The sequence below is a fragment of the Chamaea fasciata genome, unplaced genomic scaffold, assembly GCF_029207755.1.
Source record: "Chamaea fasciata isolate MVZ Bird 193981 ecotype frontalis unplaced genomic scaffold, bChaFas1.0.hap1 SCAF_1, whole genome shotgun sequence".
Lineage (NCBI taxonomy): Eukaryota > Metazoa > Chordata > Aves > Passeriformes > Sylviidae > Chamaea > Chamaea fasciata.
Genome location: NW_027094086.1, coordinates 11,459,320 through 11,485,148, shown reverse-complemented (window position 1 = coordinate 11,485,148; position 25,829 = coordinate 11,459,320). Strand labels below are relative to the sequence as shown.

Here is a 25,829-nt window from a genome sequence, read left to right as displayed (position 1 = left end):
TCTTTCTCTCTCCTCCTCTTTAATCCATCTCTCTCTCTCTTTATTCCCCCTGTCACCCCACCTTTCATCCCACTCCTTTTCCAAACCTCACTGCTGTGTGCTTACATAGCAGGTCGGGGACTAACATATCAACTTCCATGCCAATTGTGTAATTTATTAATAAAACTCATTGAGCTTTTGTGGACCCTCTTGCTTCTGTCATTCCTTTTGACCACAAGCACCTACAAATCTTGGGTGCTCCCTTCCCCTTAATGTTGGGACATTGCATGTACCATGAGTGAAAATTATGTGACTAAACATCTTGTTCCCAACATTAGTCATGTTACAGTTACACTAATTTTTGTGTCTTTAATTAGCCTAACAGTTCTTTACAGCTGTAAATATTTAATTATTTTATGTCCTCTATAGAATTACACTAACTGTTTGTAGTAGGCAGGCAGACACCAAACCTCTTTACAGTGTATATGCATTCTCACTCATGGTTCTTTAAAAAAAAATTGTTTATGGAATCACCAGTCCTGGCAAACTATCCAACACCTTTATTTCCAATTTCATTGTTCATTTCTGATACAAAAGTCAAACTTGCACAAATAGGTATTCAGAACAAAAAAACCCCAAAGATTTATACATAAACAATTCCGTGCAGCATTTATAATGTGCAGTACAAAATGTACACTGTTTAGAGGAGATACAGGCTGCGTATCATGCCAAGATTTAAACAAGGGTTATACAGACTAGTGCTGATGGTTACATTTCACAGAGACAGCTGTAGGCACTGCCTTGAAGCACAGAAAAGACACAATTCTGAACAGCGGTACTTGCCTCATCCTTAGGCACCAACTCCTCATTTCAGGTTTGGAGAAAAGCCTTGGTCCTTTTCCATATTCATAGAACAGTTCTGAATTCATCAAAAATGAAGCTTGGCACATGTGCTTCAACAACCTGAGGGGCACAGGAAGGCACAGTTAGGCATCTGCATTATCCATTTGTTGTCCATTCATCCATTAGTGAGCATATCCAATCTGTGACTCAAGCACACACACTATTGACCTGAGCCACTAGGATGTGCTCCTGGATGGACACAAAGCAAGGAAAGAACAGCACAGCCAGGGCTGGGAGGAGATGCCAGGAGCACAGGTACTCTCTAGGACTGGAGGAATGCTGCTGTCCTCTCTGCTGTGCCTCCACACAGCATCAGCCACAGCTGCAGGACTGACACAGGGACCTTCTACCACACAGAACTGTGGGTTGGCAAGAGGAGACTGGAAGAATCTCCCTTCATTGAGAGTATTAGCTGGAAATGGCTGTTGGATGATGATTCAAGAACCATGGAGGGAAAGCACAGTATATACACACACAAGTGTGTGTGTGCTTGTATATATCAAACAGGATTAAGAGGGAGGGAGGGAGGGAGGGAGGGAGGGAGGGAGGGAGGGAGGGAGGGAGGGAGGGAGGGAGGAAGGAAGGAAGGAAGGAAGGAAGGAAGGAAGGAAGGAAGGAAGGAAGGAAGGAAGGAAGGAAGGAAGGAAGGAAGGAAGGAAGGAAGGAAGGAAGGAAGGAAGGAAGGAAGGAAGGAAGGAAGGAAGGAAGGAAGGAAGGAAGGAAGGAAGGAAGGAAGGAAGGAAGGAAGGAAGGAAGGAAGGAAGGAAGGAAGGAGGGAAGGAAGGAAGGAAGGAAGGAAGGAAGGAAGGATCATCTTCAAATGTAGTTAAGTTGCATTTAAACCTGAAATAAAGTCTCTCTACAAGTAGAGTTTAGCACTTCACTTGCATATGAGACAAGGAAGCTGCCTGGGAAATCAGGCTTTGGCAGGAGGGGAAGAAAAGACTGGATACAGAGTTTCACCAAAATTTAGACTTGCTAATTAGCATTTTGTCCTGTGTTTAGAATACTGCTTAGTATTAGCTGGAAACATCTTGGAACTTATATTTTATTTCTTTCCTTCCCAACAGCCCCCAACACTATACACTGAAGATTAAATTTAACAGATTTTTATACACTAAATATTTAAATTTAATTAATTTAACTTTGTTTGAAATTGGCACAAAGTGAAATCCTTTATTTATTAGTATTCATCTATTTATTCCTGTGGTAGTGGGACTGATTTCTACAAATCAGGGCTGCTTCTGCATCAGCAGGACCCTGACCTGTTATTTGTTATGTTGGCTCATTTGTAGTACAAATAGAAGGTGTGGGCAGATCTGGCCAGATCCCTTCATTGGCTAAAGTGGAGTGGGAGCACAGATTCCCTGGTCTTTTTTCCAGGGACGATGGTTGGGGTGTTCAGGGGCATATTTAGAGACATGGAATTCTCTTACCTTTCTTGGTAACTTGGTGTAGCGAATGTAATCCTCCAGGAACATGAGGGCACCCACTACATCTGCAGGCATTTCTGGAATCTTCTGGCTAAAATTAAACCACCATGAAAATCACTCTCTTAATAATCAACCAGTTACTTGGATTAAATTACCTGAAAATGTTAGCTTTCAAATAACACCATTTCCACTAGGTGCCATGTGATTCCATTACAAACAGAAATAGTGTTTTAATCTTCTCTTTAGTAAACTATATTGTTATTGTGTAATGCAATCATGAAATGGTTTGGGCTGGAAGGAACCTTCGAGATCATGCAGTAACAATAGCCCTGCCATGGGCAGGGACAATTTCCACTGGACCAGTTTTCTCAGGGCTCAACCAACCTGGTCTTGAACACCTCCAGGCATGGAGCATCCACAATTTCTCTGTGAAACCTTTCCAGTACCACACTACCCTCATGGGAAAGAAATTCCTCTTAAACACTAATCTCAATGTCCCCCCTCTTTTAGTTTTAAATCATTCTCCCTTTTCCTGTCTCTGTCTGCCCATGTAAAAAGACCCTCTCTATCTTTTTTATAAGGTCTCTTCAAGTACAGAAAGACTGCAAATGTCAACTATGCTCTCCTAGAACAAAAACACTGAAAAAGCAGGGCTTTTTCGCTGCTGAAGTCCTCTACACAGAGGTGATACGTGGGTAAAAAGTAAAACCTGGATACCTTGTGCACTGCTCCATGGTTGAACGAATAAACTGGCCAATCAGAGCCAAAAATTGTTCTGTGTATCTTGAATGAAACTGTTTCAACAGGGTAAGGAGCCCCAGAACCAAAGGAAGCCAGTCAATTTGATCAGCTGGCCGCTTGCACACCACTCCTGCACAGAAAAAACCCCAAATAACACATGCTTATAAAACAGAACATATTCTTATAGCACAGGCTAACTTACGTAATATACTCTTCATGTTTTTTTTGCTGTCTCCCCTTCTGCTTCCCCAGACAAAAAAATTCAAAGCTAACGTAACAACTGCATGTCTTCCATGGCGAATGGCTTAGTGATATCAACTAAGGCATAGGATAGAATGAGAAACCCAGGAGTCTGGATTCTGTTTCCTACCCTACTGTATTTGGCTTAAATAGTGTAACAAAATTGTCTGAATGTGATGGACTAAAGTCAGGAATGCTGTATTTTCTATGCAGTTAATTTTACTATCTTCTCTACAGATAATTTCACACAGGTTTTAATTAGATTTAGACATACAACAACTTACACATTACCTAAATTTCTATTGTACTGAAGTTTGGGAAACTGGGAAATGAGGAACAGGAAGTTGACTGTAGGAAAATACGGCAGACGTTTTGTTGTTATGTAGATCTGAGGGGAAATAAAATAAAACAAAAAAGACTATTACACATCTTCTACATATTATTTTTTTCTCACTTAATAAAAAAATACAAAAAAGCAAACTGCACCAAGCACCAGAATGTATGCCTGACCTTATTTAATGGATTGTGAATGCCAGCAGCTTCCAGATAAGCTGTGATTTCATACAAAAGAGTGTTGTCTTCTTTAGGATAAGGTAGTGTTGGGTTCTGATAATGTGCTTCAATGTCAGCCAGTATTGCTCTAAAAGGAAAATAGATTAAATAATTTAAAAAATTATCCCCAAATAAACCTTACATGATGCCACATGTCATACTAATATAAAAATTCCAAAGATACAAAACCTTTACATGGCCACAATCAAGAGTAAAACACCTTTTACGGAGTACCTTTTCACAAACACCATATTAGATTCAAAATCAGCACCACAAATATTCTGTTCCTTTTTCTCATCTAAATATGACTTCAGAACCAGATATAAGCAAATGCTATTATAAACTGCATGTTCAAACTAATTACTCACCAAGTATTTAATGTTTTTGCTGGGTTAAAATTGAAATACTGATCAACAAAAACCTGTACACAAATCAGATTCCACATTTTGCTGTAATTTAGATTTTAAGGATTGCTGATAACAATTACATCACAGTCATACATGCAACTCTTCAGCACATTTTGCTTCTTACTTATTGAGATTTTCCAAAGCAGCAGCCAAATGCTTGGAGTCAAACCTGCAGGAATAATTTAATTCATTGGTAATCTGTCGTCTTAAAATCTGCATCTGACCAACCTGTTGACACAAACACAAAAAGGGTGGTGTGTTAGACTGACTGCAATAAAGGAAGAATGGAGTCAAAGATTGACCCTAACTGCACAGTGCACTCAGAGCAGAGATGTCACAGTGCTTGAAGTTTACACATAGTTCCTGGTTGCAGGTACAGGCCATGGGAAAAGAGCACAAAAAGGTAACAGGTATAAAACAACTTGCTTTTCATTGGTCAGTGGAAATGCCTGCACTGTTTCCCACCTCTCTGTAAATCTTAGGGTCAGTATGGAGGGAGAAAAAAAACATCAGAGAGGCTCATTGCAGTCAACCTTCTTCCCTGGCCTTTCCTCTTCACTCCACTAACAGAAACAAACATCCACAGCACTCTGAAAAACGCTGGTGCCAAGATATCATTACTGAGAAAAGATAAAAGCCAAGATAATGGGACAGCTTGTTTAAATCTTCAGCACAGTACAATGTCTTCTGTGGCAAGGCATGTCTGGGAAATGCTACTGCTCCAAACTTTATCCTTGGGCCTATCATGGTCACAAGGCACTGTGGGGAGTCTCAGGAGTTCCTGATACGGCCCAGATCAGATCTCTAGCACCAGACTCCAGTTTTGGTGAACTACTTCTTATGAATCTCAGAGCTAAGCACTTTGTGGAGTGTGAGGTGCCCATACAAATGAAGCTCAGGAACTCTTGCAAACCTAGGCATGCTTCACTCGTGATGCTACACAGTTCCAAATCAATACAATACAATACTGTAAAATAAGCAGATTAAAATATCACAGAACCATTAAGATTGGAAGAGACCCCTGAGATTGAGTCCAACCTATGACCAAATAGCACCATGTCAACTAAACCCTGGCACTGAGTGCCACATCCAGTCTGTCCTTAAACACCTGACAGTGACTCCACACTTCCCTGGGCAGCCTGTTTCAATGCTTAACCACCTTTCTATGAAGAAATTCCTCCTGATGTCCAACCTGAACCTCCCCTGTTGCAGTCTGAGGCCATGTTCTCTTGTTCTGTCACTGCTGCTTGGGAGAAGAGGCCAACTCTTACCTGGCTACAGCCTCCTTTCAGAGAGTTGTAGAGAGTGGTAAGGTCTCCCCTGAACCTCTTCTCCAGAATAAACACCCCCAAGCTCCCTTAGCTGCTCCTCACAGGACTTACCCTCTAGACCCTTCACCAGCTCTGCTGCCCTTCTCTGAACATGCTCCAGCACCTCCACAGCCCTCCTGAACTGAGGGACAATGTAACCACATGAACCTACCTTCATTATAGAGTCTAAATAAGCTGTCCAGATCTTCTGTGTTTTTGCAATTGCTGCAGAATAAACCTTGTTTGAATTTGCTAGGAAAAGAAGAAGGGTGAGGCATTAAAAAAAGAAAACGTAAGAGAAATAAATGCAAGTGTACAAAAACAATTGCTTTCTAGCATCTTAACCAGTAGGCACTTACCAATAATTCCTTTGAGGGGACTGACAGCACTCATAAGTGCTTTTAAGGTATCCTGTACTGACCTGTCACGCAATATATTTTTCTGAAACATACTGAGGAAATTCTAAATAAAAGAAAGAAATCAGTAAGTAAAATTATCACACATGCACTTTATGATTAATCTTGATGGCACTGTAGCCACATTTTTTAACAGCATGGAAAGACTATTTCCATAGATGAAAAATTGAGGAATTCTATAGTTACAGTTTTTGTTTTTTCGAGTTATGTTAATCAGTGTTAGGACAATTAGAAAATCCCTCTTGTCAGTATCTAATATCCACTATGGACAAATATTAATTCAATTTTTCAGGAAGAACTGCGTTCATTGATACTTAATTCCCTTAAAATCTCTAGCCAGGCTAGAACTAGATTCTTCTCAGGAAACAAAAAAGCTTGGTTTCACATAAGAGGTATTAGAGAAACAGTCATTACATAGAATTGACACCTTATGTATCATGGTAGACTCAAACAATCTTTGGTGATATCTCGACAGAATAAACGGAAGTTGACCTGAGATCAACTTTTAAGTACACACATAGTGTACACCTTCAGAAAGCATCCCCACACAACCTGCAATTACACAGCACCACTTACTTAAGAGTACCAACTTCTGTAATTTCATCTGTATCTGAAATTCTCACTTTTGGGGTTGAACAACCATTTTTCAAATGCTTTTGATTTAATTTTACCATTTCAGTAATTAACAGATTTTTTTTTTAAATTTCATTGTTAAACAATAAAGCATTGTGGCCTTGAGAAACTGAAGTTCAACAATTACCTGCAACTCCTTTACAATCATAAAACACAGCAGCCTGTCTAAGCCATTGAGACCAAAGGTACCCAAAGTATCTTGGATCTCTGAGAAGAGACGACTACTGGTTACTTCCTGATGAGTTTTGATATCATACCAGGTATTCATCTGGTCAATGTAACACGTGATTCTGAGGAAAAAATCAGAAAACAACTTCAGAAGAAGCTGCAGACAATTCCTGTGATACTCTCAGTAATGAGTTACCTTTCTTAGACAGATGAGAAAGACTCTCTAGGTGTCTCAGGTGATGTTTAGCTATTCCTCCCTCTACCAGTGTTCTGTCACCCTTCCCTGATTTCTCTCTCCTCCATTTGTTTAACACACCGTTTTCCTTCTTAGACTAAAATCACCACTTTTCTAGACTAATATTTAAAATGTACAGGATGGATGTGGTAAATCTGATTTTAGATAAAGATATGACAGCTAAGGAAAAACTATCTCTTGTATTTTGGTTTGTGTATGGTGGAATTGGAGCTATCCAATGCATGGTGCTTGTGACACAAAGTACTTACTTTGGGTCTGTGATCCTCAGGATTTCTCTGCAAAGACGACCAATAAATGTTACGGATTCATCCACAGGTGTGAATTTTGGTATAGGAATATGAGTAGACTGGTATATACTTTGCCAGTCCTGAATCTGAAAAATAAGTTTTACAGTAATTTGAAGAGTTCCCATTGCACCTTTTAAATTTTAGAAATTTTCCTTTTGTTAGATTTAAAAATAGCACACTCTAACACAATATTGTAAATTACACATAGCAGAACACTATAAAAACAGAACAAAGGAAAGAGAAGAACGAATCTTATTACAAAATTATATTAAAATATTCTAGTACTTTCCTCTTATGTACAAATAATGCAGGGGGATGCTGAAACATTTCAGAATAAGCTGGGGGCAGATGTTTAACACAGCAGTTAGCAGTTGAAGTCACAGTGGTATGAACAATGTGTACACATGCTCCATCAGTCACAGGCTCTAACAGCCAACTGTAAAGACATTTATCAACTTTTTTTGTTGTTTTTGGGTTTGAGCAGCACCTTTGTTCTTAGGAAGTTATTGCACTCCTGTTCCACATTGTAGTTAATAATACGAGACACTTCCTCTTGCCAAATTTTTAAACCATATATATTGACATAATCCTGGATATATTCAAATGATCGATGGAACCCATCCATTGTAGCTGCCATTTCTTTCAGTTTGGGCATGAGCTCGCTTGGCTGGAGATAAACAACAAAAAGGTAAAACCAAAACTGTGAACAGGCAGAATTTAAAGAAAATGTAAATGGCTTCTAAATACCCTTATAGAACAACCTCTAGAGCATTTCACTATGGTCCAGCCAGATCTGAAAAGCACAGAGAAGTTTGATACCTGAATTAATTCTTACTAAATATTTTTTCCTCCCACTTCTTGTATTTATTTTTGCCTTCAGTAGTACTATTGCTTGATCTGGGAGATTCAGCAATCTGGACAGGAACAAAACAAGGAGTCACACCTTATTTTATCCCTGCCTATCTATGTTTACTTGGCTTATGTGACCTGTCAATCATCACAGACAATTCTGTGAATTCACAATTCTGTGAATTCAGAATTGACAGAACACTTTGGAATAGAATAAAAATATGTTTTTTAATTCTATGTACTTTTGGCAGTTTATAAACTCATTTGAACATCAAATAAAGCATTCCAAATAACCTTCATTGGTCTAAAACTTTTTTACAAAAAGGAAATCTCCACATAAAAGCATAAGTTATTTTTTAGGAGGCAATATAATAAAAGTAGTCCCTGAACACCCAAGATACATAAAAAATTAAAACCAACCTTGGCTCTAGGATTAAAGATGAGGCCCCTGTGAAGAGCCAGAGCCACCCGTTTTACCAGCTCCTTCCTGATTCCATCCTCCAGTAACTGTTTTGGGTCCACCTAAGTAGAAGAAACACTTTTCCTTTAAAGTCAGAAAGTTTAAAAAAATATAAAGGATTTATTTTGTACCAACAAAGATTTTAAATACTTTTCTTAAATAGGAAAACACTGTTAACAGATGCACTTAAACCACCAGATCTTGTCCAAAGAATAAAAACTTACATACTTCTACTACAGAATTAATGTTTTCTTTAAGTTGAATGGCAAAAGTTTGTAGTTCCCATATTCAACCTTTGTTCATGATCCACTGAGAACGTTATACAATTCTAAGAAGCCAGTATGCATTAAGAATGTTTCTTCAAGAATACTTGCTTCTCGTTCTCAAAGACGTATCAATGTAGCCTTAATGTGAAACTGCAGGACAATTTATACCAATGGAAAAAACAGCTCTTCAGAAAAGCTTTCCAGCAGGAAAAACCTCCAAAGATCACCAACTATAGTGGATGCATCTATTCACAATGGGGACTGCAGGTTCCTAGGAACCTGAAAAAATATAGTTCTTAGCTGGCTGCCAATTCAGGCATCACTGTTTGAAAATGTGTATGCAAACTTATATTTTCTTCTCTTTTTATTTTTCCTTGAGGTCTCATATATTGTGCTGAAATCTGTGCTAAAGTGCTAATTGCCACCAAACAACCTTTTCCTATTGAGATAATGGATCATTACCTTGATGATACCAACTAAAGTAGTTTTCATCATGAGGATACCTTCAGTGAAGATTGAAATTGCATGGGTTAGCTTGGCAACCTGTAACAGAAAAAAATTCATTAAAGCGATTCAACAGATGTAAATAATTACTCTAAAAAAATTCCATGTTTCCCAGTGATAGCTTCCTATTTTAGATTCAAATAATTTGCACTGATATACTTTTGACTTTACATCTTGTTCTAGACTTACTTATATAATTACTTTTCTTTAAGTCACATAAATAGAGGTGTGTTAGCAGTAGGAAAGAACAGGCACCTCTCAGAGGCTTCAGAGGGATTATGGAAGGGAAGGCCAGCCAGATCTTGTGTACACAAATATTATGGAAAAAACTCTCAGCTGGTACCTTTGAACAGGCTGGGAACACAGCTCACAGTAGTTATTCTATAATAAAGCCAGCTGCCACCATGAGTCCTCCTCAGTATTTCCAGTGATCCAATACAATAGCACAGTCACTTAAGTTTTACAATTACTGACAGTTATTATTATCCTTATGCTCAGTCTTTTGCCTTTCAGGTGTTTACAATACAGAATAGAGAAGAAACACTTCAGATCTACAGTTCAATAGAAATTGGAAGTGAAAAGCTTTAGTATAAATTGTTTCCCTTTTACCTCCTCAAAATAAAACATTACTGAACACTGCCTCCTCCTCCACTCCTATCCAAACAGACTTTAAAGTCTCATGGGGGAGTCTAAACCTAATGTTCAGGACTGAACATCAGCTTAATCAGAGATCACAGCTTGTTTGCAGAAAACACCTAAGAAGTGAGCATTCTGGCAAAATCTCCAGGGAAAAGCTGGCCTCTTAACTGTTTATTAGATTCTTTGAGGGAAAGACTTACTGATCTACTCAGGTTTTTGTGTTTCATCTTCCTCTACTGAAAATAAAACCACATAATTTTAATGTTTTTTCTCTCTTCCAGACTGGTTACAATGCAGAAGGAAAACCAGAGGCAAAATGAGCAACAGCAGCTTTATCTGATCAAATCAGCATGCCTCCATCCTCTCCTCATTTGAGTGCAGCAAAAAGCTTAACCCTGCTGGCTTATTCAGTCTTTCACCTTCTCCTTTTGGAACATGAATGCCAAATGTGGAGGGCTTTACTTCAGACTCAGGTTTTCAGGGTTCCATCCTCTCCAATAAATAAAAATATTTTTATGCTCATTTATAAATTTATTTAGTTTTTCTCCCCTTCTCTACAAGATCAAAGTTTAAACTTCTTCAAACTGAAGTGTAAAAGTACTTATCTGTCCTTGTGAAACCTAAGGTATGCTCACAGCAACACCGGTCAGCTTTAACTTTAGGTCAACAAATCTAACTTCGCTGTTAAACTGTAACTCTGTGGAGCTGTATACAGATTTAAACTTAGCTTAAAGTTGGCTACTTGCAAGGTTTGCCTTTTCAGAATTCCCTGTTCTAACCACACCTCATATCGTGGTCCAAGCTGAGCATAATCCCGTAGCTTGTCCTTATCAAGGCGAGTAGGCACTTCAATAATATCGTGAGTCTGAAGCTTTATGATTTTGAGAAGAGATGTAAACATGCTTTCTGGAATTATCTGTAGAACCTTTGTAAACGAGAGAAGAAACACCCACAGTCAGTATATTCTCATTAAGAAAATAATCCTCAATTAAGAGAAAGTAATTAGAGAACAAGGCAGTTATGCCTTGTAAGCACTCACCTTTCTCACGTAGGAAACCAACTCGCCAGAGTAATACTGGGACACGCTGAGAAGGTCAGGACTGTTCGCTTGATTGATACGGAGAAGTGGCAAATCAAGAGCAGAAGCAAGCTAGAAATAAAATTAAAATGTTAACTTCACATTTGTTTTTCTGATGAAAATTATATGCTTGAATTCTCTTGCTCAGGCTCTTATCCTACAACTCAAAGTACTAGATTCCTCCTAAGGAGCAGTGTGATATCAGGCTTTCCAAGAGAAAAAAAATTGTTGAAAGTCAGAGAAGTCCAACAGTCCATAAGGCCACCTACCCTAAGACTGTTAAAACCTTAACAAAGGTTTTAACTGCATGGCACATTTCAGTTGTAATTTTATACTCTCACTCATGCTAATCCCCATTCTTATTTCTACAAAAGGTATTTTCATCTGAAGCCAGAGCTTCATTGATAGACAAAGGGCACAGAGAACATAACTTTTAAAATTCCTCCAGCCTGTTCTGATCCATATGCAGAGGATCCAATCTCTGCACCAATGCATCCAGGAAACAGCTGTAATGGGTAGAGGCTGGATGATGAGACTTATTTGCCTAACAGCAGCAATGTAATTGTTGCAGTAAAAAAATGCATACTTTGGTTTTATTTTCCTTAAAACTAACTTGAGACAATTCAATACTGTCTAAAAAAAACTGGACATAGAAGATGATGGCAAAAGGAAGTCTTAATTCTTCTGATTTCAGAGCCTTAAGGCTTTTTAAACAAACTGCTTGGATTGACTTACAGTGTTAAGTGCTTAAGTATATTCACTGTTGTTCAAACTTACCTTTAGGAAAGTGGCTCTGAGTTTAGTTACCATAGATGGACTGACTCTTATGCTGTCCTGCATAATAGATGTAAAGCTGGAGTAGGAAACAAACAAAACAAATCAACTTCTCCCCCCGAAACTCTTATTTTCAACTGTTAAATTGTATGTCAACAGCACCTGTGTAATGTGGAAATGGCATACGAGATCACTAACAAACTTCACTAAAGGAGGACTTAGGTCTGAAGAAATACTGGTTAGAAAAACCCTGTATGAAAAGGGTAGGTGGGGCAAAAGATGAGGCATCAGGGAGTGTTAAGAGCCACAGCAATGAAATAGCAGCTCACTAAATCCCATCATGGAAACAAAGTTCTTGAGCATTAGTCCTTCCTTGTTTGTTTTTGGTTGAAAAATGAACTCCAGTATTTTGGACAACACTTAGTAAGACTAAACGCTGGAGACAGCACGTTAACAAAGCTGCTATAGTTAGAACAGGATAGACAATAAAAAGTTACACTGCCACTTAACCTGCAGTTAACAACCTAAGAAGGATGGATGTTAATCTCTATTCAAGCTGATTAGAATTCAGTACACTCAACAACTCACAGAACAATGCTTCAACACTGTTTTTAAATTGCAATGTTTATAGTCTTAACAACATTTATGCATGTTATTTCCCTCAAGTTTTACAAATGGTTACTGACTGGAAGAAAAAGGCCCTGCTAACATACCTGTCAATTAATTGCCAAGCATAAGAAAGATCTCCAACTATCTGCATGGTGATCAAGACCTCTTCTTTTATGTTGATAGTTCGGATCATCTGATGGAGAAATTTGCGGGTGTCAGCCAGAAACTGGCAAACTTGCAGGTTACTGTCCAGCTGGTGAAACTCTTGGACCTATATTTAAAAAACAAACAAACAAAATCCATAAAAGGACTCTTTTTGTTGTTTTCTATTCATCTTTGAGGACAGCAATACAAACAGAATCAGTAAACTGACATATTGGATATCTGGATGTTAGCATCAGTAAGACACTTAAATCCTGGCCTGTTATAGAGTATATTAACAATAAATTTTACAAAGTTATTCAAGGAGGTGTGCTGTGAAACATCATTCTGAGTACTCTTTTATATCCTGGAAATAGAAGAAGCACACACACAAAAAAATACAGGCTTTTTTATTTTACGTTTCAAATTGCCCTTTCTAGTTTCAAATTAATTTATTTTTAGAATTTCTAAAAAATGAGTAATATTGCCAAATAATGTTAAACACTGAATAAATTTCTTTGAAAAAACCTATTTCTTTGAAAAAACCAATTTCTTTGAAAAATCCTTGGCTACAGGTGGCATGACCTTTCATATTCCATATTTTACAATACCAAGGTCTATACAAAACTCCTGCTTAGTGTAGATATGTAACAGCCAATATCTAATACATTTAAACAATTGTAAAAATGCAGATCTGTTTTGTATCTCTGCTATTAGAAGTCAGTACATGTGTAAAAAATGCTGTTGTTCCAGAAGGAACAAGGTCATTTATCTCAAAATGTCTTTGCCATACCTCTTCCAAAGCCTGTATTAGCTGCACAGTTTTTCTGCCTGCTGCAGTGGAATCATCATAGTTCAGAGACATTATTTGCTTGGAGATTTCTCTGAACCAAGCCTGGAGATTTTCTATGAAAGAATTAAAAAAAAATTTAAAGAAATCTCTGCATGTACAATAGGCAGCAAAAATACAGGGAAGCTGCCAGTCAAAAGAAACAAACAAGCTATGCACATAGGAGACTATTTTTACAAGTTTTTACTTCACTGGTACATTTCTAGTCTTTCAAAATGTACACCTGTACAATGGCAAATGCTCAGGTAAATTTCACATGCAACATTAAAAACACCTACCAACATAAATGGGGATTACAAAAATCTTATTTTTACACCAGTTCAAGAGAAAAAAAAACAGCTGCTAAAAAAAAAAACAAAAAAAAAAAACAAACAAACAAACAAAAAAAAAACACAACCCAAGGAATTCGGAAAGAAGTAGAGATTAGACTTTTAAGTCCTTTGAGAACTTGGAGAATACCACTCAGTGTAGAGAAGAAGTAAAAGAAGGTTTGAAAAATTGCTGATAAAATTGAAATCCAGGTTACACCCAGGAAAAGAATAAGGGAAGAGGTTAAACTATCTCTAATTTTAACGGGCATGATCTTCTTATTCCTTTGTACATAGAACATGATAATATGAACTCCATTATACTTACACAAGTAAACTGACATTTTATAGTTTTAGCTGGCATTTTTAAATAAAGGAATGAAAAATACTTTTAAAAATAGGGCCATCTAAATATTAGGTACCTAAATATTGCTTACATATGGAATATGTGCTGAAAACCTAAACAAGAAAAGAGCTAAAGAGACCTCTTTGGCAGCTGAGGGACATGAAAATTGTTCTTATATTATCACTATTAGACTCATGTATTTTCTTTCGGTATCACTTTAGAAAAATAAATTGCAATCACTTTTCTCCCCCACAGCATAGTTTTTAATAATTACCATTTTTCTCCACTCTGGTAAGAGGTTTTACTCCTGAGAAAACATCAGCAAGCTCAGTCATCCTTTCAGATCCCTCTTTTTTGTAGTTCTCCCATTTTGCTTGTTTTTCTGACAACATCTGCTTGAACATCTATTGAAACCCAAAGCATTTGGTTTACAAAGCTGGCAAGGAGGCATATCACAGTAGGTGAAATAAAATACTGAAAACAGATGGAGCTGACTTAGTGATTACTACATAACTTCAAGAACTTGCCAGAATATTAAAAACAAAATAAAAAATATTAAGAAACACAGACAGTGTGATGGACATGCAGTGACAGAAGCTCACTGGATTTTATAGAACAGTACAATGCAGATTTTTTATAAAATTATCCAGTGAATTTTTCAGCTTAGAGATCTTAGAAGACTCCAGTTAGCAGCACATTACCTCTTTTAAAATGAATTCAAATTGAGCTGTATCCAGAAGAAGCTGAAAAAGGATCCTGGAATTGTACCTTGAGTCTGTTAAAATTTGATCTTTTATCTGGCGGAGACGTTTGTTATTTGGATCACAAGCTGAAAATGGAAAGATAACATTTCCCCACTGTTACACAGAATTTGGCCAAGCTTTTCATTCTTGGTAAATATATTATTTTTAAAGGCAAAAACATTTTGCTCTGGTATGTAAATCTCCACTTGTTTTCCATATACATGGAATAACCTTTCCTTTGAATAGGATATAATTAAGATTTCCATGGTGCTTCAGCCTTAAAACTTCTGTAGGCTTCTGAAACTAAATGTGAATTTAGTCTCTCTGACCAAGAAGCCCAGAGATCAGTATTTCTAAAACCATTACAAAAATTGTATGGAGGTGTAACAGAAGCCCTCTTGCACATCAAGAAGCCTCAAAGACAGCACAAGCATTCAAAGAAGGGAATGTCTAAATAGGTCAGTTTACACATCCAAACTCACAAGAGAGACATTAATCAACAGTTTCAGCTGAATTTCAGTTCAACAGAACAAAAACCTTGGTTTCAACCTGTTAATTACTAAGACTTTAAGAAGTTGGCCACTGCTTTCTTTTTTGGAGCTAGTTAAAACTTTCAGAATGATGTTTTTCTGCAGAGTATTATTCAACAAGATCATGACTTGTACTAATTTTTGTACCCATGTTTGGGTCACAAGAGCTGAGGAAATGCATGTGCCGTTTCAGACAAGGCTTTAGAAGACTATTTGCAAAACAACAGCTCAACACTCTTCCCTCAGGCCCCAAAACGAAGCCCCAGTGGAACAGGACTGACAGCTCAGCAGTAAGTGCAGCACAGTCTTACCCGTGTCTGCAGTGTGCAGCATCAGCCAGCGGATGGCCACGTTGCAGTCTCGCAGACAATTCAGCAGCTTGGGTATGTTGTCCAGCACCAGCTCCTCCCGCAGACAGCCCTCCTTGAGGAACTGCTGCACCTGTGCGTGCACTCGCTCGCTGACTGCAGCATATCTGCTGGCCTTCAAACACACAGAGCCTGCATCAATAAAATCCTTCCCTCGAATGGAATACACCATGCTCCCTACAGCTTAGAGGGCACACAGATCAAAAAAGTGCTATAAAAATTATTATCATTACTAGTAGGCAATATTATACACTGCAAGTGCATGACAAAGGATGCAAGATAAACTTTAAAGCAAAGAGGCTACACAGGAGGCATAATATTTCAAAAATGAAGACTTGTAGCCTTTCTATATATCCACTTACATATCCTCTAGGAATTAGTCCTAAAAAAATGGCACTAATATTTTATTGCCTAATGGGAAAGAACAACAACAAAAATCTATCACAGAATGGAGATGCTTATTATGAATTAAATATGAGCTCTACTTGAACTTCTTCCCTAAAAATGAAGGAAAATTTTCTACTCATATTCCCTAAGTTTGCCAGACAATATAGTACATACACTGTATGCAGGAAGAAAAGACCCATGCATTATTGATGTCATATACTTCAGGTGCTCTTGCATCTTACTAAAAATACCTAATGCTGGCTTACCTGCTCTTTGACATTTGAAAGATCCAGCGTGTAGTTGAGGGCAGTTTTGGCAGCTTTGTAGGGTTCCCATGCTTCTGCCAGATTGACAGTGATTCCCATGTAAATGCTAATGACCTAAAATTTGAAGCAGAAAACAAGAAGTTCCATTTATGTTATTATTAAGAAAAATACAAAGTTTGCATTTAGCAGTATGAGAGAAAGGGATATGCTGTGGGTATAAATAAGAGATAACTGAACTTTTTTGGGAGCAGTACTTTTTGGTGTACCACCTTTGGAAATTAAGAAGAAGACTTTGAAACAAGAAGCACATAATTAATTAGAAGCTTAGTTCTGAAAACAAGACGACAGTTCTTTCAGTCACTATATATGATACTAATTTTTTTTTCTCCATTAATTCATGACTTATTTTTAATTTCCAAGGTGCTCTAAAGAAGACTGATAAAGCAACTGGGGGGAAAAAAAAACCTACAATAGGGAGGGAAAAATGAGATGAATTAATCTTACTCTGAGGATGTCCAAAGGACCAAACTGAACTGTAATGCATCTTTCACGGTGACATAAACAGAAAGAAATTATGATTAAATAGTGTGACTTTTAAGGGGCAAAGAGAATCTGATTTCAGACTCCTAGCACAAGTTTAAGAATGACTAAAAATACAGGATTGTGAGCAAGTAACAAGTATTTGTAAGATCATTGATCAAAAACGGAAGACTTGGTTTACTGGCAGATGAAGGATGTATAGAGCTGTGGGATTATGAGCTTTGTCACACCGATGCTCCAATATTCCTCCAAACAGTCATGATCATATTGAGGGGGACACTGTCAGCCTTTGAGCTCTTCTGGCAGTGTCAAGTAAAGGCAAATGGGACCCAGTCTGCTGATATGAAGTTTTCTCTCATATTGTTGAAGTGAAGCTCACTATCTCCTGTAGATGACAGTCCCTCAAAAGGCTACACTTCAACTGCTAAAACTAATTTGAAATCAACCTAAGAGTTGAGTATTTTGTATGATGCAGCTAACTCGTCCACACCTGACCACAAGAAGACTGGTGTTGTCTAAAAATATCAATTTGCACTATGAACTCAAGTTAATAAAAATGCTGGCATAATCAAAAATTTGCAGTGTCAAGTTCTCATTTTTAAAAATAAGCTTGTAGTTCTCCAGAAACAGAGGGATTCTAATGTCTACTGAAGTAACCAGCTATTGCAGTTTGTTCCCTCCCTGCTTCGCTGCTCCACTTATAGTCCAGAAGAATGCAACTTGAAACCAACAGAGATACACAAATTAACGTACAGCTTCTTTGTTAAGTCTGAGTCTCTTTGATGTAGATGACCTAGGGGCTCTATTCTTATACGCCAGCCTAGTTCAGTAGCAGTTTTTGCAGACTGGGGATTCTGGATGGAAATCCTAAATCTCAGTACTGAAAGGCAGTACTTCCATTTTAAAAATAATTTTCCATCACTACATCTGGAAAGGTCTATAGAAGCACATGTAGTGACAGCTTTAGCTTCTATGTTATTTGGACAATACCACAGAGCTAATCCTTAAACAAGTTTTCAAATAACATCAGTGTGGGATGATTCGTTGGGGACCAAACCTGTCCTCTACAGAGCCCTTGAGATGCTGGTAGAATTCACCAGAGGAAACCACATGAAGGTCAGAAATGACAAATACAAAGTCCTGTACCGGGGACAAACCCAACAACAAAATCTGGGGAATGGCTGCCTATGTCACAGTTCTGCAGAAAAGGACCTAAGTGTCCTGCTGGACAAACCAAACCTGAATCAGACAGGCAGCCTTATGACACCAAAGCGTAATCAGACACTGGGCTATGCTGGAGTGCAGCCAGCAGATCGAGGGAAGGGAATCTCTCCCTCTGTCAGATCTCAGGAGGACTCATTGAGAGAAACGGGTCCTGATTGGGGCTCCTCAGTACAAGACAGACATGCATAAAATGGAATGAAGTGAACAGGAGGCCACAAACACACCTGTGGGGACCCAGTATGTAAGTGCAGGGTTTGCTTAAGCTGGAAGAAAGATGCCAAAGGAATCTGACTGTGGTCTTCCACTACCTAAAGGGAAGTTATGATTAAGACAGAGCCAGACCCATCTCAGAGGGACACAGTAGGAAGACAAAAATTAACAGCCACAAGCTATAACAAAGGAAATTCCAGTGGTACAGAAGGAAGAAATTCTTCCCCACAAGAGTGATGAAGCACAGCCACAGGTGTCCATAGAGGCTGCAGAGTCTTCACCTTAGATATTGCCAAAGCTAACTGGGCAAGGCCTGAGCAGCCTGATTTAGCTTTGAAGTTAACGCTGCTTTAAGGAGAAGGCTGGACTAGAAGATGTCTGAAATGTCTTTCATCACATATTTCCCTGGGACTCACTTTATCTTGATGGTATTAGAGTGTAGTTGACAAAAGCATTTAAGACAATAAATTACACTTTCAAAGGACAGCCTTCCATGCTTATCCAGAGGGTTTGACTTGGACTGCTTCACTCTGAACAAAGTAAAATTTCCACAGAGAAGAATCTGTTCTAGTTTTAGGTTATTATAACTTTTCTGTAACGCATACTGAAACAATAATTTCAATTGTTCTTTTAACATTAAATCCAGGGAACAGTTTAAAAACAGAATTAATTCTTACCCAATTATCTGGAAAGTATTTATCCACTATCTCTCTCATTTTAGCTTGTTGAGTGTGAAGAATAGAAGGGTCGAAATACAGTATCACATAGAGCATTGCAGCCTGAGTAGCCAGGGCAGTGCTGCGGTGTTCTGGTAATGGATACGCTGAAACCTGGAAAAAGTAACAGAACAAAGCTGAACATAATACGGTGCATCATAAACCACCTGAAAACATTCTGGGACACATTAAAGAATGCAGTGTATAGATACTATGAGGCAAGAAGATTATTTAGGTAAGCTGGACATGCTTACACATGCAGCATATTTACCAGATGTATTTCCAGAGTGTAAAAGTTGACTGCGTAGATATGTGCTACTTTTAACAGGCTACAGTAAGATTTTACTATGCTGTAAATGAGTCAAGGAAGACACATCAGAAGATATTAAACAAAAACGTTGCTTTTTACTGCAAGGCTGGCCAAGTACTGCAGCAGATTGCCCACAGAGGTTCTGTGGTTTGTACCTCTGGAGATACTCAAAATGCAGCTGGATGCAGCCCAGTGCAACCTGCTCCAATTGACTGTGCTTGAGCCAGGTCAGACTAGCTAACCTCAAGAGTCCCTACAACTTCTGTCATTTATTTTCTTCTGCACTTCATGGTTGAGTAATTAACTTGAGGATCAATTTGGTACTCCCCTTTAAAGCGCTCTTGTATCTCAGAGTGGCTTACCTGGTTGTAAATGTCATCTGACCGTAAGCGGCCGATAACCATGCTGATGAATGTTTCACTGATAGGAACCCTGCTGAAGTAACTCTCGGGGTAGTTTGGAGGTCTTTTAGCTCCGGGTTGGCTTGAGTATCCAGTGCTACGAAGCAATTTACAAATATCATCTAAATTGGAGTCAGCAGAGGATCGGGCTGCACTGTTTTACCAAAAAAAAAAGAACAAAAATATGAGCTATATGATCTAATAATTTCCTTTTCTCCCACCCCTTGTAACCATGCCCCTCTCACAAGAAAATTAACAAATACTTTAGTCTAAAGCAGTTTTTGGCTGTTTATTCCATTAATATCATGTTACAGGACACTGATGAACGTCCATACTGAAATTCCAGATAAGCAGACAAAGCACAAACAGAAAACTGAACGCAGGAACAGAAAGAAGGAGCTTTACATTCAGAGAAGAATTTGTTCCTTTTTTTTTTCCTTCTTTTTTAAATTTTCATTTTCTTTCTCCCCATTTCTGAATTCCCCTTGTCAATTCACTTCTGCATTCCAGAGTTAAAGAATCTCTCATTATATACTGGGAGGCATAAACATAGTCAAAGCAGCATTTTATATGTGGAACGATTTGCACTGATACCCTTTAGGACCCCAGCTGTTACACCCTCATGCTGAGAACCTACCCTGTAAAACTTGTTACTGATGTACCTAATAAAGCACTGTAACTACAGGAAGTCTGACTTGCAATACATTTGTCACCTGGATAGCCAGAACTTTTCAGAAAGTTTCCTTGCACGCTTGGGAACCTGTGACACTTTCACAGCTGGCACTTGCAGCCTAAAAGCTTTAGCTGGAAGTTTATTTGTGGACTTCAAATGTCTGTTTTAACGGACGGAAAAATCTGTTGCTCATCTTGCAGTTGAACTTGCAAACACAGCTAAAAGCTAAAGCAAGGAATTCTGACATACGGAGAGCTCTACTGAATTATCTGTATAAAGTCAGTTGATGAAAAAGGTGCCAATATTTCCATTTATCTTAATTCAATGCCCTAGGTTACTGAATATACTGCATGTTACATATCTCAGTCTTGAGTGCTTCTGTACACCTATATACACCACCTGTATCGGTAGTAGGAAACCAACATTCTTTCTCTGACTTCTCCTTCAATCTTCTGGTCAATGACCAGTAGCATGACTCCATATAAATACAGGGCTTCACACTATTTGGAAAGAGAAAGAAAGAAGAAAAAAATCACATAAACATGATTTTGTCCTCCTTGAAGTGAGTCACAGCACTTCCATGCATTTGGTAAACTTAAATTTTTGTCTAGTTTGGCACTTACTCAGTGGGTTAATTTTCTACTATTACAAAACTAGTCAATACTTACTAGAAGTTGTTTTCCATCTTCATTAAGGAGGACAGTTTCTAATGTTTGCTGAATGTAAATTCCTTCATTGAGGTCATCTAAGTATCTAGGAACCAAAACAAAAACTTTGGTCATTGACTATTTTGCTCTCAAACAAGAATTCAGTCAGTCACATTTTCTCTGAAAGCCAACAGACACATAAGAACATTTCCCTAGTTCAAGCAGCATGGTGTTTTTCAGACAAAGAAGAAGATAGGCTCTCCTATAAAATGAGAGATTGGAACCCCTAGCTAGTGCCAACCGCTTGGCAAAAGTTTCCTTCCATATCCTGATGCTGTATGTGAAAGACAGTGGAGGATACCTGGCAGCTTACAGCTCATCCTCCTAATCTTGTCATGGGTGGGTAACAGCCTGGGAAGGCTGTCATACAAGAATGTAGTAAAACTGTCATATTTTCAAGTTACCTAAGTATATCCCCTGGAAATACTATAAATTGATCTCATTTGCAGTTTGGAAGGTAGAGCTAGAAGTAGAGTATGTTGACGTTAATTAACAGAAGATTTATTCCTATTAAAGTATTTTCCAGTAACGCTACTTAATCAGTAATATCAAACATTTAATCTTTTCATATAACATCAATAACAAAACCAACTCTCATGTTTAATATTCTCAGTAACTTTTTCTTAGAGCAATTCATGAAGCTTTCATTTTGTTTTTTGCACGTCAGAGTAGCAAACTTGAGAATAAGGCAACTTCACTGAAAAATTAAGTTCAAGAAAATAATGACAAACTACCTGATATTCTGTTTTGCAAGGCCACAAAAAATTAGCTTAATAATATAGATTCTCTGTTTATTAAAAAAAAAATCTTTAGGGCAATCTCCAAGATAAAGAAAAATTAACACAAATTTACAACTGAGGAAATGAGGTTGAGGTTAAATGTTTCAAAGTCCTATATTAAGCTGGTAGGGAACTGCTGGAGTAAAAAGTGCTCACTCCAGCAATCCAGGTTACCTGGTGCACATGAATATGCTTCAACAAGGAGTATATTGGGTCTCTAAGGAAAAAGATTCTCATCAATAACACAAAACAGTAATCAAGTCTTTGAAAATCCATATGTATTTAAGATACCATACCTGTTTAAATCAACAATGTATTTATGTACACTCTGAAAAGCTAAATAAAATCTTGTCAAAATTTCAATGTTGTTTTCACGAAATTCTTCATCTAAATCCAGTAACTCAGGCTTGGCTTCCAGTTTGCCTTCACATGTCTCAGGCCCCTGAAAAACAGAAACTCATCTTTAGAGACAAGACTTGACTTTGACCTTTACTTGACTTCTCTGGACACAGACCATGTACAACTACCCCCATGTACAAACCAGAGACAACATTTCTTACCAAAACAAGGATTTGCAGTTTTCCAATCTACTTTATGGTTAAATATTGATTCCATTAAGGTGAGTTTTACACACTGTTACAGTCTGCAATGACTTTAAATATGATTTATCCAATGTAATCAATGGAAAAGAATAGCCAACGGTTTCAGTAAAGCCCCAATACACCTGAAGGCACTGGGTGCTTTTTGTAGTGCTATCTCCCTGATGGAATTTTTTCCTTTACACACTTCATCTGACTGATTTCTCAGATAGAAACCATAACATTGAGGGCTCACAAAGCTTAGTATCTTCTCCTACATTCAAACTGCTTGAAAACACTAGACATGTTTTTTCCACAGACTCTACATCTAGCTCAGCACTCATCTCCTGAATTAATGTAGAAACTTTGTCATTAACAATCATGGGGAAAAAAGAGTTGGGATGAAGAACCTGACTTCCTTAAAGCAATAGTAAAACTTTTCTAACCCTTTACCACTGTCATATTTCTCATTAGCACCATTCAGTCTTATCATCACCACCTAAATGAAAATAGTGTTAAAAGTTAAATTGAACATATTATAAAATTTAATTGAAAATACCCAGCTGGAAATTTGAGTTTTAAAAAATACTCTTCTGCCTTTTTTTTTTGGCAAAATATTTACATAAAACAAAAGACAAAAGCAGGCACCAAACTATCTATGAATCTCAAATGGACAAAGTAAATAGTCTCAACTTTTCAAATCTTAAATCTCTTTTCATTAAATAATTTTAAGAATTGTGAACACAGAAGGGATGCATTTGCAGTACAAAATATCTGTAAATTATCTAATCTCTGCTTTATAAGTATGACTTCTATGGATTTTTTTTGGTTTTAACTTTGAAAAACAGCTCTATTATGCTTTCTTAACATTCAAAAATACTACAGCTTTAAGGATTATTGTATTTCTCACCAGCTACAGCTATCTGCTTTTAAATTTTTAAGTAATTTGTGTTAAAAAAAGGACTTCTACCAAGCACATAGATTTAAAGGTAACTGTGAAATCAGTTGTGCTCTGGATTTTCAGTAGCCAAGGTTCACAGTTAGTGCCTGAAATTTACAACTCCTACTACAATAAAATGGAATTACATTTTAGAATTGCCTCCATTGCTTTATTATTACCATTTCTTGGATTGTACAACCCAAGTAAAGTCATATTAGATCATCTCTGTAGTTCCTTCTTAATCATGCTCGAAAATGACAGAGGGAACTTAGTACTGCAAGCTTAATTCTGAAAGAGAATTAAGGGCTTTCCATGGACACTTCTCCTTGACTTATTTATTTATTCAGTGCATGCAACAAGTCCAGTGAAAGAACAATCACAGCACTGTCAGGCAGGAAAGCAAAAAGCAGTTTATGGCTGCAAAGAATAAGCTACAGATTAACAGAAGAAAGACGGGCATACTGCCCACGGCGCTGCTCTGAAGGAAAACAACCAACCATGCAGCCTCAGAACCTGCTGGTGGGAGTATAATTCAGTGGTCCTGCAAGAAGTACTACTATTACTACTACTACTACTACTACTACTACTACTACTACTACTACTAGTAGTAGTAGTAGTAGTAGCTCCCCAGAATCCAATACTCATGTTTTATATAATTGGTATCTGTCAAAGTTCACAGGCAAGATGACTCATCAAACATTTTGGAAGATGTAGCAGTAATAAACACGATAGCCAGCAATGGCTGTTTCACAACCCAAAACATCCTCATGTGGGAGAGCAATGCTTTAAGGAGAAGTTTAACAATAAAAGGATTTACCTTAAAATAACTGAAATCAAATATGATATCTCCATACTTCTGCTGATCAGCCTTGTCCTTTAGCCTGAAAACACCAGGAATAAATTCGGAAAGTCTCAGAAGTTCTGCAATGATGGCATTTCCACAGGAAACAATCCGAAGAATTGCCTGACCACAGAGATTATTTTCAGCCAGAAAATCCACCATTGTGCAGCTGGATGTGACAGAGCAGCAGAAGTCCTGCAGTCTGATTCTGATCCTTGACTCTTTCGGTTACTGGAAGCAGAAAGCCTGATGAAGAAACCAGCTGTGCCATTAATAACCTGCAAAAACAAACCCACACGCATCCAGAGTGGTTTATGTTCATGTTTTTGACAGATTAATTTGTGGATATTTAAGCATACTCTCCAATCTTTCAAATTATGAAATCTAAATTACCCACTTTGTAAAGCTTTGTAAAATGAAGGAATTGCATGGAATTAAGTTTCAGCATGTACACCAAGTTTGAGAAATGACCTGTGTGAGCTGGCAGGGGAAGTGTGATCTTTTGAAGAACAGTTGAAGAATGAAACAGTCACAAATACTGAAGCAGTTATGACTAAGCAAGGAGATTGGGCCCAAGGAAAGCAAAACCCCTTCACAAAATGTGTTTTTAAGAGCCACTTTAAAAATACAACCGAAGTGATCATAATGGGTTTTAGCAATAAGGAAAACTTTCATAGCAAATGGAAATGAGACAGCTCCGTTCCTTATCCCTGAAGGATGACCTTCCGTGCTGTGGTTGCATTTCCTGCTCAGTTTTATTCGTTCACACGTTTCCTGAAGGATACAGCGTCCAGCACCAAAAATAAGCGTCTGTGCTTCAGAAACATTTATGGGAAGTTTTGACCAGGCTTGACTTTTCACCTAACACCTTCTGAACCACCGCGATAAATTTAAGACGAGAGTGAGCCGTGCCAAGACAGTCCTGACCCAGAACGAGCGCTCGGACCCCTCCCCGGTCCCCAGTGCCGCCGCAGGCTCTGCTCCACAGGGCGCACAGCGGGCCCCACACCGGCAGCGGCCGGACGGGCTCCGAACCCGGTCCCGGTCCCGGTCCCGGTCCCGGTCCCGGTCCCGTCCCGCTCCGGCACCGCCGAACTCACGGTTTGCACGCAGGCGGCCCCGCTCCCTCAGCGGCTCCAGCTGGTGCCCGCCCCGTCCGGCGCGCTCACCCTGCCCCAGCAGCGCCTCCGGGCACGGACGGCGGCGGCCGCGGGCAGAGGAGGATGGAGAAAGAGTGGGAAGGATGGGAGGGAGGCGGCGGCGCTCCCTACGACGCGGCCGAGCCCTCCCATCACATGACGGCGCCGGCTGATGAGGCGATTCCGCCCGCCCCGGTGCCCGACGCTACCGCCCGCCTGCCTCTACCGCCGGGAGGGCGGCGTGGGGCCGCCCCCGGGACAGCTGCACTCTCAAGCTGCGGGGACGAGGTGAGAGCGGCCGCTGGCGAGGGTGGCTGTCCCCGGCGGC

The 25,829-nt window shown here is 38.7% G+C and overlaps 2 protein-coding genes across 5 annotated transcripts in view; one reads left to right on the top strand and one right to left on the bottom strand.

Moving 5' to 3' along the window:
• Positions 1-524: 524 nt before the first annotated feature.
• Positions 525-25,638, bottom strand: WASHC5 (WASH complex subunit 5). Of its 4 annotated transcripts, none has more exons than XM_066176072.1 (29): positions 25,463-25,638; positions 24,339-24,640; positions 22,300-22,445; positions 21,186-21,270; positions 20,917-21,017; positions 19,806-19,998; positions 19,095-19,247; positions 16,444-16,557; positions 15,734-15,905; positions 14,851-14,978; positions 14,424-14,553; positions 13,439-13,551; positions 12,609-12,775; positions 11,899-11,974; positions 11,083-11,193; positions 10,828-10,968; positions 9,363-9,443; positions 8,595-8,696; positions 7,813-7,992; positions 7,287-7,411; positions 6,742-6,904; positions 5,925-6,027; positions 5,738-5,817; positions 4,380-4,483; positions 3,807-3,936; positions 3,588-3,684; positions 3,033-3,186; positions 2,319-2,406; positions 525-942 (listed from the first exon to the last, which is right to left on the bottom strand). In XM_066176072.1, the coding sequence occupies exons 2-29, from the start codon at positions 24,522-24,524 to the stop codon at positions 886-888; spliced, it is 3,480 nt and encodes a 1,159-aa protein (XP_066032169.1). In that variant the 5' UTR covers positions 24,525-24,640; positions 25,463-25,638; the 3' UTR covers positions 525-885. The 4 variants fall into 4 exon arrangements, with proteins under 4 accessions (XP_066032169.1, XP_066032188.1, XP_066032179.1 ...); XM_066176091.1 differs by having other exon boundaries at positions 19,806-19,941; XM_066176082.1 differs by having other exon boundaries at positions 24,339-24,593.
• NSMCE2 (NSE2 (MMS21) homolog, SMC5-SMC6 complex SUMO ligase) overlaps positions 25,586-25,829 on the top strand; it is a 126,736-nt gene continuing 126,492 nt past the window's right edge. Inside the window, exon 1 of the mRNA XM_066176103.1 lies at positions 25,586-25,789. Coding sequence (XP_066032200.1) covers positions 25,586-25,789 — 204 coding nt within the window. The remainder of the gene's footprint in view (positions 25,790-25,829) is intronic.

Bases quoted from the DNA above. Each gene is read 5' to 3' on its own strand.
- WASHC5 (XM_066176072.1), bottom strand. From the start codon at position 24,524: ATGGTGGATTTTCTGGCTGAAAATAATCTCTGTGGTCAGGCAATTCTT. The intron at 19,248-19,805 runs GTAAGCCACTCT...TACTTTTTCCAG, and splicing joins CAGATGACATTTACAACCAG to GTTTCAGCGTATCCATTACC. The intron at 3,187-3,587 runs GTAATGTGTAAG...TTTTCTGTGCAG, and splicing joins TCAGTACAATAGAAATTTAG to GAGTGGTGTGCAAGCGGCCA.